General features: G+C 41.6%; 1 protein-coding gene across 1 annotated transcript; it reads right to left on the bottom strand.

The window, feature by feature from the left end:
• Positions 1 to 5,212: 5,212 nt before the first annotated feature.
• Positions 5,213 to 12,685, bottom strand: Slc30a1 (solute carrier family 30 member 1). The gene is made up of 2 exons (XM_048357002.1): positions 11,513 to 12,685; positions 5,213 to 9,879 (listed from the first exon to the last, which is right to left on the bottom strand). The coding sequence occupies exons 1-2, from the start codon at positions 12,132 to 12,134 to the stop codon at positions 8,975 to 8,977; spliced, it is 1,527 nt and encodes a 508-aa protein (XP_048212959.1). The 5' UTR covers positions 12,135 to 12,685; the 3' UTR covers positions 5,213 to 8,974.
• Between the last annotated feature and the right edge of the window lie 275 nt (positions 12,686 to 12,960).

Below are 12,960 nucleotides of genomic sequence, written 5' to 3'. Positions count from 1 at the left end.
TTCTGTCTCCTCCTGCAGAGAGGATTTGTGACAAAGTCTCCTGGGGGGAAAACTCTGATTTAAAAAGGTAAAGAATGCCTATGTGCATCTGATCATACAAAACAACATTTGTCAAAGTGAACAGCAGGAAATGGAAACAAGAAGGGTGTTTTGTTTTCTTTCTTTTTGTTTGTTCCTTTATCTGTCTTTGGGAGGGTAAGAGGAGGCACAGAAATGGAGGAACAAAGGGTGAACAAATGTAGCAATGGTAGTCACTAGACACTACATTGAAAATGAGCTATGCATGGGCTGGAAATGTGGCTTAGGGAAGAAGCCCTTGGTTCGATTCCTTAGCACCACATAAACAGAAAAAGCCGGAAGTGGCGCTGTGGCTCAAGTGGTAGGGTGCTAGCTTTGAACAAAAGAAAACCAGGGACAGTGTTCAGGCCCTGAGTTCAAGCCCCAGGACTGGCAAAAAAAAAAAAAAAGGAAGGAAGGAAGGAAGGAAGCAAATGAGCTATATAACTTGTGGGTGGGAGCAGGAGGGAAAAACTGGGAAAGCAAGAAAAGAGATGACATTGTCCCAAAAGAAATGTACTCCTTACCTGACTTAGGTAACTGTAACCCTTTCTGTACATCACTTTTATAATAATGAAAATTAAAAATAAATCATCCTTAAGTAGTTATACAAAAAAAAGTTTGTTAAACCTATGTTTGTGGGAAGGGAAATCACAGAAAGGGAAGAACAAATGGAAAATGTTGTGCTCTTATAGCGCCGAGATTGTACTAGACACTGTGAGGTTGCCATCATAACTGAGAGCACAGAGCTGCTTGCACAGAATGAGCTCAGCTCCAGCCTCCTCCACTTGCCAGTTGTGTGGAAGTCCCTCAGTTCTCTCACCTGCAGTTCCCTCATCTTTAAATTAGACCGTATAATAGCAATCTGCTCATGAAGTGACAGAGGGGGTCCCAGAGTATAAAACATGCTAGAACAAAATGGGGTAGCTGTGTTTTAGTTGTGTCAGGTACTCTTCCTCAGAACCCTGGGAGAGATACATTATCCCCATTTTACTGATCTGTAAACAGAGACGCCAAAAGGTACGAGGTTGGAAGAAGAGGATAGAGAGAAAGAAGGAAAGAGGTCAGGTCCTAAGTGAAACAGAAGGAGACAATGTAAGAAAAAGCAAGCAGAGCCTGTTGGGTGAAAATACCCTGTATCACCTGAGGAGGCCTCGGGGGTTGGCTGATGACCATTTCTAATCGTGCAAAGGCAGAGTGTGGTGGTGAGCTCTCCTTTAGCTCAAGCCGGTTCCCATTGTCACACATGAGGAAGTTTGGACTCTCACCAATTCCCTTAAGGAATTATTTATCCCTTAGGCTTGATAGCACAGCACACAAACAAACCGCAAGGAGAGATGAAGGAAACCACTCATCGTACTTCACATTCATTCTTAGACTCTCCTTCCTGCCATAGACTCCACAGATTCACGCTTCACAGCCTTACTTGCCCAGTGTCAATTATTGCATAAACATTAAACAAGAAGTTATACTACCACCGATATGTCCAGTCCTTGTCTGACAAAATTATGAGTTTGAAATTTAACTCTAAGCAAAGTCTTTGTAACAATATCAAAAATGCTGCATATAGTATTTATTCACTTAGCTATGAAGAGTAGTTTACTTCTGCTGTAATGAACTACCACAACTTCAGAGGCTTCAAATAGAACAAACTTGTTTAACCTCTCCAGAGGTTATAAATTCTAAAGGAGTCACAGAAAATACAGGTGACAGGAGGGCTACCTATTTGGGGAAGCTCTAAATGGGACAAAGAAGAAATGTAAAAAGAGCCTCCTCAGAATGACACTGGAATGAATCTGTTTCTTGGCCTTTTTCAGTTACTTGAGGCTACCTGCAATCTCTGGCTCCTGGTCCCTTCCTCCATGTTCAAGGGTGGTAGAGTCACATCTTCATATCCCTAAGTACAAACCTCACTTCTGTCATCACTTCTGTCACCCATTTCTCATCTCAGTCATCACATCTGAATTTAGCTCTCCTGCCTCTTCTTACAAAGAGCCTTGATATATTGGATTCACGTTGGGTCCATCTGGCTTGTCCAAGATAATCTCCCCATCTCAAGATCCTTAATAATATCTGCAAAATCCCTCACCATCTAAAGTCTCAAGAATGTCTGCCTGCGGTGGGGTGGGGGGGGGGGGGGAACAGTAGAGACCAGGTCTGCAGAATAACAAACTTCTTTTCAGATGGTATTTCCACACGTTTGAGTCAGCGACTTTACATGATGTATCTCAAACCAAACAATTACTAAACAAATATAAAAAGATGTAGGATAGACCTATCAGAGGATCACAATAGCTCAACAGCTATGTACATATGATTATATAAGATGAGGCTAAGCAAATGAACTTCAAGAGAAGGAAACAGGAGGATTTTATTGTTGTCGTTACGTTTAATGTACTAGGTGAATTTCCTTTGGCGTACCCCATGTGGTTACTGTATATGATTTTGGTACACTGGATATTGTATATAGTATGCTTACCTGAACTAGGGAAGAGAAAGAAAAATGAGGGTGTAACGAATATGACAAGAAATGTACTCACTACCTTATTATGTAACTGTACTCGCTCTGTACATCACCTTGTCAATAAAATTTAATTTTAAAAAAAGAATGTCTGCCTGGTAGTGAATTGTTATCCTCAGATCTCAGCCTCCTGAGTAGCTAAGACTATAGGTATGAGCCACCAGTGCCTGGCTCTAAATGCTTCTTTACACATCAAAAAGCAGGTATTTTTAAAATGCAGATATTCTAAACTAAAAAAAGAGATTCCATTCCCTATCTTATCTACATTTATCTCAAATATTCTTGCTCTACATTCCCCAAAGACCTGTTTTTTCAGCATAATACTAAGGATATTAGGATTTTTGTTTGTCAATTTTTAACACTACACTGTTGATATGAAACATTTCTTGTCATTTGGCCACAAGATTGGATAACTGAGAGGACCTAAATTTAAAACAAAAAACCACCCACCACTTCTCTTCCCATATAATTCAAAATTTAAAGTAAGCATAACGTTACAAAAACTAATTTGGGTGGAAAGGTTCTGATTTTTCACCTGGTGACTACTTTTGACCTTTAAAAATATCACATTTTTTTTTGTGTGTGTGTGTCTTAAGCTTTGCTAGATTTCATGCCTTTCTATCAGTGCTCATTGGATAGAAACAGAACTCTTCATTTGGAAATTGCTTAAATGATGGGACAGTAAGCTACTTTTCTGCAACTAGAGCTCCTGCTGAGTTTGTTCTAGCTCCATCATTTCCTAGGTAGGTAATTTTGGGTAAGAGTTTTAAGATATGTCTGTGAAGCAGGAATAATATGAGTGAAGGTTTATAAAGAGAGGAAAATACCTTATATGTAACAGGTTCTCAGTGCACTTTTAACTATTAATAGTATTCTTTTTCTACTTTTGCTTGGCACCCATCAATATTCAACACCACTCTATTTATAGTGTTGCTCATTTTCAGGCTATTTCCTAAGGAAATAGATGGGAAAACCAATTCTGATCTTGTCAGTTTATAGTCTAGAGACAGGTTTTTAAATAGGCAAATACAAATGTTATAAATTACTAGATTTACAAGGAAAAGGAGTATCATAGGCTGTGGTGTGTGTGTGTGTGTGTGTGTGTGTGTGTGTGTGTGTGTGTGTATGCGTCTGTGGGGGGGTGCACATGCAAAAATGATTACCAATTGTTAAGGCAGAAATTTCTCTAAAACAATGTTATTTGATTTGTTGTTTATGGGGCACTGAGGAATCATGCTAGCAAGCACTCTACCACTGAGCCCACAATCCCAGCAATTATTTTATTTTCTTAGCATATTATTTTATAATTCAAAAGTGCTCAAATGGGCAATGCGTAGTGTACAGAATTGTTTTAGGGAACACTGTCAGATACTTAATTTAAAAATATTGTTTTAAAGGTAATACTTTTCTGACATACAGGTAGGAAAAACTACTGTCAACAGCAATGCTGACACCATTGGTTGTAGTTATGCATGTGTTCAGAAAGGATGCTTATCAATACAAATGTAGGAAATGGCTCTGGCTTTATTCACTAACTAGTGAACTACTCATTTATACTCCATTCTAAGTTTATCCTGTATAGTGCTTTGTCCATCTTCTCATTTATCCACTCTAAAATCAGCTTCAGTTCCTGTAAAATCAAATCCAAACTGGGTAGCATGGCATATTAACCTTTTATATCATCTCCTGCATTGTTACCCTCAAATCTTTACATCACCCTAGGATCAGTTGTTCAATCCTGCCCATCTTAATTTTTCCAAATACTTTTTTTAGACTTTTAAACTTTATGCAGAAGATAATTTTCATGATTTCTTTTCGAACAAAATTCTTTGAATATAGTATACAAAATAAAATGTTTTCTAATATAGCTCAACAATTTGTTAAATCAGTAACTTCCAAATATTTTTACCCTTTCTTTGGAATATATGCTGTATCTAATCAGATCCCTTTAACTATTATGTGTTGTAGTAGATGTTTTGCAACTTGTCTCCTAGCCAAGTTTTTGTTTTTTGGCCAGTCCTGGCTGGGCCTTGAACTCAGGGCCTGGGCACTGTCTCTGGCTTCTTTTTGCTCAGGGTTAGCACTTTTCCTCTTGAGCCACAGCCCCACTTCCAGCCTTTTCTGTTTAGGTGGTGCTGAGGAATCGAACCCAGGGCTTTGTGCATGCTAGGCAAACACTCTACTGCTAACCCATATTCGCAGCCCTAACCAAAAGTTTTTTGAAGAAACTTTTATGTGAAACTGCCTACATTTTGTAGTAGTCCCAAGGTTCATATAACCACCCTAATGTCCCAGATTTTGGTTAACAGTTTCAGACAACCAGTTACAAAATACTTCATAATCCTTATTAGTATCTATGCTTAACTTTTAAGGTACAAAAGGTTAACCATAACTGTTATTTGTAAACTTAATGGTTATAACAAAAAAATTACAGCCATTATTTATTCATGGGTTTTGTAGTGTTTTCCATTTCTATCGCAACTCTTGCGCACACTTTTCATCCATACTATCCTTTATACTGTCCTATATACTAAATTCCTTGTAAACAGCAATTTCTCTTTCAATACCTGAAACCCACTTCTATCTCATAACCCCCACCGATACCGGAGAGGCCATGTGCACAAAACAAAGTAAGTATTAAAATTAGTTTATTTTTCTACTTAACTTTTTAATAAATGAGAAGGAAACACAGTAGTCTGTCTCATATAGAACATTTATAATACATAACAATCCATAAAGCCTCATGGTGAGGTAGGAACAGCTTTGGAAAAATAACACAGTCATAAAACGTACAAAAGGTTAGGAAAAATGTTGCAGCACTAGACATTTTATCTGCATCTGCACTGAGATGATAACTGCATTTAACTTCACTGCATCCAGCCCGGAAGATGGGCAATAGCAGACACACAACACAATAGGGAAGTTTCTAAAGAATCACAGAATACACTGATACACTTCGTTGTGCTGTTTCAAGGCAGAACCATAACATGGCAATTGGTGTCATTTTTATATAACCACATATGAATTGTATGTTACATTCCCTTCAGCATCTTTATGCCAAAGACACTGACCCATAAAATTTTTGGTTTAAAAGTTTAAATTCAATAACATACAAAAGCTCTTGTGCCAGTGAAAATGACTGCTAAAATATTTCAGAGCTACGTAGTAAAACAAAATAGCATTGCCACATTTCGGTAGAGCTACATCGAAATAGTGCTATTACAACTCCTGTTTCAGAGACAGTGAAACACCGTATGACACAGTTTTAATTTAAAAAAACAACAAAAAACCCTCCACCACCTCCAAGACTTTAACACTGTTTTATCACTTAACTGAAACTCAGCATTAAAATAAATATTTTCAAATTGTAGAATTTTTCCCCCGTATCTGTATGTGAATGTTTTAAGACAGCAGGTTAATGACATGTTTATCATTCAAATGATAACCAGTTACAAAACAGTAGAAGTCTTCAATACCAGTTACCCTGCTAAATATTTCACACTAGGCTCCATTGGTCTTTTCCCTCAAAACTTTGAAATGAACTGAGAATGCTAAGAAGACACAAACATGTTACTTAACAGAGCCTTCTACCTACTGTCGTTTTTCCAAGGTGCACTTGACAGAAATTTCTCCTATTCAAAATTACATACCTAAGGGATAAAGTTCTTCAGCATTTTGTTTTCTAAAATGCTAAAATACATACAGCAAAAGTTTTGAGAATTTTGTTTTTCAGGCTCTAGTCCACATTTTTACATTTGTAGATAGGCTCCTTTGGAAAAAAAAGAAACAGTCGTGCCAGGTACAAGGTTGACAATGGAGAAGTCAATCTCTTAGTAAGGCTGCGTTTGGCTTGGAAAAATTTCTGATGTAGGTGCATTGGTAGGTGCATGCAGCACCTCGTTCTCAATAAACCTTAGAGACTACAGACACATTCCTAAATACATATTCTACACTGATCTTGCTCCAAAATAAAAGAGCTAATTAGGAGAGCTGTGACTTCTCAAACTGGTGCAATGTTACTGAACAGCATATTTAAACAATAGGATTAAGTCTCCAAAGAATTCAGGGTATTTCCCTCCTTTTCTCTCAAGCTATTTTGGAAAAGATAAATTTTACAACATTTAAATATAACAGTATGTCTCCCCCCCCCCTTAGAGACAATGCTAATAGCTAAAAATGGGTTAGAAAGTGCATTGTAAAGAAATAAATAATTCTCTGCTACAACTCAAAAGGTGAAAGTCAGTGGCCACTGATTTTGCAATGACAAAAGTCCTTTGAAAAAAGATCCCATGGTACCAATCTGTTACATGTAAGCTACTTAAAAAGTAAGAAAGTGAAATAACTAAAACCTAAATGCTATTATCTTCTAAGCACTTTTGAAAAAGAAAACACAGCCCTTGTTCCATGCTTCTATGCAATTCTAAAAAATTCTTACGCTGATGTCTTATACTTGGGTGTTAACCCACCTTTCAAGCAGACCCCAAACAGCATTTGTAAAGAAAACCCCATTGAATGTAATACATTTACTAGTTATCCTATTGTATCATTGTTGAAATGTTCACATAACATGAAGATCTTAAAACATTCTGTAAAATGTTAACTTAGGAATGTGCATGGTACAGTACAATTTGCAGCTCTTTTGTGTTTCTAGATAGATCCCTCAAATTTCATATTTAAAAACCAAAAGCCCAAACCTTTCTATAAAATTCAAAGTAACTACCGGTTAAAGAATTACACAATACTAGGTAAGAGCATCAAAAGATCAAGGTGTATATTGTAAATTGGCAGGTTATGGTTTTGGCCCATTATAGTAAATGCAAGTTTACAAACTACATTCCTCAAATTACCCTTCGCAATGGAAAAATTGGCTGTTCTTAAATAGGCCCATTGCCAGCAATAGGCTGATACCAGGGAAAAAACACACCATTTACCACAAAAAGATCATCCCTTTAAAAGTAACTGTATTCCAACACTTTCATCTTAAGACCTATTAAGCAATGCATTATTTCAAACCCCAAAAAGATAGCCTTCCCAAAAGTAGTGAGCTATAAAAGTTACTCAAGTAGTCAGAATACCTTGTTTCTAGAAAAATAGAGCTATACATGATAACTGACATTAATATCCATTCTTTTGAGGACAAAAATCTACACTTTCTTCACAAAGCATAACCCTTTCTATCAAGAAAAATATAACTTAAATACTCTTAAATATTTGTGTGACATCTATAGCAATAATGAAATAGCCAAGAATAATTTCCTGCTTCGATATTGTGATATCCTGCAGAATGGTCCACCGGTGGAAGAACTAAATAATATCAAGACACAGTAACTTGTAGAAGCTTCATTTTTTTCCTAATTATTTTGCTTTCTAAGAATTTAACATCCAAATTTTATTAACCATCTAATACTCTTTTCTCTCAAGTCAGCGGCTCTTGGCAAACCACAAGCATTGCTGATTGTGCTTGATCACCATGAAATGACTTAGCTTTGAAGTCTTATCTTTTTAAACACAATTTAGAAGATTACATTAATAGCTTGCCTTGAGCAAGCTAAGTCAACATTCTTAAAAATATTTGGATGTTTTGAGTAATCTTTCAGCTGTGTCTAATACCAGTCTTTCTAAGAGTAATGCTGGTGAACATGACCATGTTTTAGACCAACTTTGGTAGAATAAAAAAAGTTGAAAATCTCAAAATAGTTTAGTTGTAGTCTGCACATTAACATAATAATCTAAATAATGAGTTTAGTAAACTTTTTCTTCCCTGCTCTTATTCCTCATATGCCCTATTATGTGTAAACTATAATTCAGTTTGTTAATTATGTCAGTTTCTTAGATTAATACTCAGAAATATGGAATACAGAATATATCTAATCTTATTTCCTGGAATAGCCATGAGTCACTCTTAAAATATTCTGCCATTATGCTATGTAATGATCTCAAAGGGCAAGTAAATATTACCTAAAATGTCAAAGGAAACAAAGTTGTTGATTTCAAAGGTCTACCAATTATAATTCTAAAAAAGAATAACAATGGGGGGAAAAGAAAAGCAAAGAAATTCCAGTAACAATTTTATTTATCCCCCTAATTTTTAGCATAGGAAAACCAGAAATCAAATGTCATTATGCCATATAAGGTTTATACTTAAACAAAAATGTAACATAAGTGTTAAAAACTGGCTTTCAAAACTGTTACAGCATAGCTGTACTCTGCACTAGTAATCACAAAGTTGTAATATAGAACTCTGTTATGTAGTCCCATTATGTTCTTATAAAAATAGAATTAACCTGTGTGACCAGACAAGGACTTCAATTACACTACTTGGCAAACTTAGAGTTTCAATGGAGTCTTTTTCTTGCAGTTTTAAGCAAAAGTCAATTATCACATCTTTTTCAAGACTCACAAAGATGATTCAGGTTGTTTGTTTGGCACTTTTTTAATCTCTATCACAACAGCAGGGATGCCTTCAGATTTAGTCCTCTTGGGCTTCTTCTCTAGATTGTCACTAAGTTCTAAACAAGAAATGCTAACTGTTGGGGCCTTTTCTGCATCTTTTCCAGAAAGGACTTGTGGCCGTGTCCCACAACATTGCTTCAAAGCACACTGAGTTCTGCAGGCAAGTTCACACGGGACTACGCTTGACTTAGAACCTACACTAGCAAATTCAGGCTGAATGGTAGTAGCGTGAATTCCGTGATTATGAAAAACGTCTTTAATGGTCTTAGCCACCTGCATGTAGGATGCTGGGTCTTCACATTTTATGTGAGCAGTGGCAATTATTCTGCTTCCAGCAAGTTGCCAAACATGTAATTCATGAACTTCCTCAACTCCTTCAACATCTCGAAGTTCTTTTAACAAATTTCGGATATCGATCTGTTTAGGAACAGTTTGTAGAAGAATAAGAGCAGATTCCTTAAGTAATGGATAAGTTGTGTAAAGAAGTATACAAACCATTACAATACAAAGAGTTGGATCTAAATATAGCACCCAGCAAGGGCCAACCTCATGAATGGATGCATAAGAACTATTAATTTTTTCTACAAACATTTGGCAAGGATCAGGGGAACATGGGTTCACACAAAAGTCTGTTTCAGAACAACCTTTCCAAGAAGAGTAAAAGACCAAGGCATTTACTACTACAATCACTGAACCCAAGGCATCTCCGAGGACATGCAGAAAAACTCCACGCATGTTGAGTTGTCCAGCCCTATCATCTTCTTCCAGTTCCATGTGGTCAGATTCTCCAATAAGATTCCCGTTCACTTGTACTTCCACTGAATCCTCATTTCTGGGTTTTTCTGGGTCTACAAATAAGAAAGATATATACCAACTCATTCAAAGTATCTAGATAAATAGACAAGTATCCTGTTTCATTCCTTTAAAGTGAGAAAGGTAAAATTCTTTTCAGAAAGCACAACAAAAGTATGCTCAGGGCAATTTAATATAAACAGACACTCTGGAAGTGGGTTAGGACATATGGACCAAGGCTAAGTTAAGTCATGATAGTCTTCCTCCACCCTGCTATATATACACCCTTCTACTCCCACTCCTTCTAAGAGAACCTGATCATGTAGATATTCTGCTGCATTCTTTTTGGATTATATAAAGGCAAATATAAATTTGAAGACAATTATCCATTAACTGCAGCTGTCGACAAGCCTAATAATACAAAATGCCTGATTAACACTGGACTCTGTCACTTAGGTTGATGGAGAATAAAATCAGTTTCAAATATTTATCATGAATATAAAAGATAGTCTCCTGGTAGGGTTTAAAAATCAACAAATCAACAACATAAATCAGCACTCAAAAAGATTATTAGTAAAATTATAACTAAATGACCACCACCTACTCTAAAAGCTTTTAAGTCCAAAGTATTGATCTCATAAATCAATTGCACTACACACCAGAGTAGCTTAATTTACTTTGGGAATAATGTCTTGTCTAGCTAAATGAGAAGCCCACCTACTATTAACTAAGGCTTTTCAAAGGCACAACTTGCACTTCACATATGAAATTTCTAATATTTGAGAAGGTAAACTGTCTTTGTAGTGTAAGACAACTAGGTACACAAATACAATGAGACAAAACACAATAATAGTCAAACTACTTTCAACATCTTTGAGTTTGGGTCACAGTGGTTAACTCTTCATTGCCCCCTCCAAACTTTACTTCTATAAACAGCATTCTAAATATTATTTTCAGGATGAAATGCACTCATATGAGAAAAAAATATGACACCAATACATTACCACCACTTACATTTTAGCACCATTAGGAAAAGTCCTAGAGAAGTAAATGTTAAACATGCCCAGACAGGTCCCTAAAGCCTATGATTTTGGGGATTAGGGGCCAATTAACTGGAAACATGCACTGCTGTTCATAAAGGAAACCTTTAACCAGGGCTCTGAGTACACCACTATGAAACTTGTTCAATGCACCTAAGCGCTACTTTAGCAGAGTTAAGGTTTCCAACAACCCCCAAACTAAAGATGATGGGGGCGGGGGGGGGGAAAGGGAAATAGTCTCCGTTTCCCCAGAATTAAAATCGGGAAACATTTCCTAAACCCCAAAGACCTAGAAACGATCGAATTCAGTGCGGCCACAAACCAGACAAGTCTGTAGGAAGGAAGGACAGCTTACAAAGCCAGCCAAGTGCGGTGCGAAGTGCAGCCAGGTGACAGTCACCTCCGGACCCTTCCCCCTACCACCAGACCCACAGTCCCCAGACCCCAGACAACCCAGATGCCCCCAGGCTCCTCCCAAGTCCCGGCGGCTCCGGGTGCGGGGCGTGGTGGGAGCTGGCCGGCGGCGCACGGGGCACCGCGGGCACCAGGGGGCGTGCGGGCCATCCCGCCCGGGGCCAGGCGCAGGGTCCCCGGCTTCCAAAGGTCCCAGAGCCAACCACCTGCGGCGGGCGGCCCGGTCCCCGCTCACCTGCCGGGTCCAGTTTCATCCCGTTGGAGTTGCTGGTGTTGGCCACCAGGGTGTTGGTCTCCTCCTGGTCCGGCCCCGGCTCGCCGGGGGCCGCGTTGCCATCGTCACCCCCCGTGCGGCTGGTCTTGACCCGACTGGGCTTGGGGAGGCCGTGGCTGTGTCCGTGGCCCCCGTGCGAGTGTCCGTGGCCGGAGTCCTGGCCGAAGCCGCTGTGGTGGTGGAAGAGGCAGAGCCCCAGCACGTTGACCATCAGCCCGGCCACGCCGACCCCGAGGACGATCAGCGGCTGCTGCATCTCGTGCGGCTCGATGAAGCGCTCGATGGCCTCGAGCAGGATGGCGAAGCAGAGGCCGGTCAGGAAGATGGCGTTCACCAGGGCCCCCATCACCTCGGCCCGGATCCAGCCGAACGTGTTCTTCTGGGTGGCGTGGGTCCGGCGGGCGAAGCGCTCGGCCACCAGCGCCACCACGAGCGCCAGCACGTCCGACAGCATGTGGAAGGAGTCGGAGAGCATGGCGAGCGACGCGGTCACCCGGCTCACCACCACCTCCAGCACCATGAACATGAAGGTCAGCATCAGCATGCACACCAGGCGGCCGCGGTTGCGTCCCCAGCACCCCATGGCGGCGGCCCGGCGGACGGCTCGGGGCGCCCCGCACCCGAAGGGAGACCGCGGAGGGACCCCGCCCGGGGTCAGGCCGCCGCGCCCCGCGCCGGCCGACGGCCCCGGAGGCGCCGGTCCTACGAGCGGACGCCGAGGCCCGGCGCGGCTCCCACACCGGCGGCGGGGCGGAGGCGGCGGCGGCAACGGTGGTGGCGGGGAGCCGGGGCTCGCGAAGCCCGAACTGGAGCCGGAGCGGACGGACTGTGGGGAGAGGGCGGCCGGGAGCTCCGCGCCGGGAAGGCTCGGAGCATCTGCGGGTTCTCGTTACCGGTCTCCTCCGCGGCGGCTGGACTGAGGAGCCTGAGGCTGAGGCGCTAAAAAAGGCGGCGGCGGCGGTGGCGGTGGCGGCGGCTGCACTCGGCCCGGTCTCGGGCGCCTTCTTCGCCGCCACCCCCCGCCCGCCTTTGCAGACGGTTTACAAAAAAACTTTGCTTTGCACTCGGAACCCCCGTTTTCACACGGACCCGAGCGTGACAAGGCCCCCGGCGCCCCGCCCTCCAGGCTCGGCACGCTTCCCCATTGGTCAGGATGCCCTCACGACAGCCGTCGCGTCCCGCCCAGCTTCGATTGCTATTGGGTAAACTCGCCGAGGGGGCGGGAGGGGGCGGAGTCGAGGCTGTAACTGATGGAGGCGGGGCCTTTTCCTCCGGGAGCGGGGCGTGGGCCGGGGGGCCGTGGCCGGGTGCAGCGGCGGGCGTCGTGGGGGGAGGGTCGAGGTCGCGGGGCCGCGTGCAGCGCGGCGGGGGGAGGGGCGGGGCGCGGGCGGGCCGGGGCCCCCCGGGGG

The sequence above is a fragment of the Perognathus longimembris genome, chromosome 11, assembly GCF_023159225.1.
Source record: "Perognathus longimembris pacificus isolate PPM17 chromosome 11, ASM2315922v1, whole genome shotgun sequence".
Lineage (NCBI taxonomy): Eukaryota > Metazoa > Chordata > Mammalia > Rodentia > Heteromyidae > Perognathus > Perognathus longimembris.
This window is presented reverse-complemented; position numbering and strand designations above follow the sequence as displayed.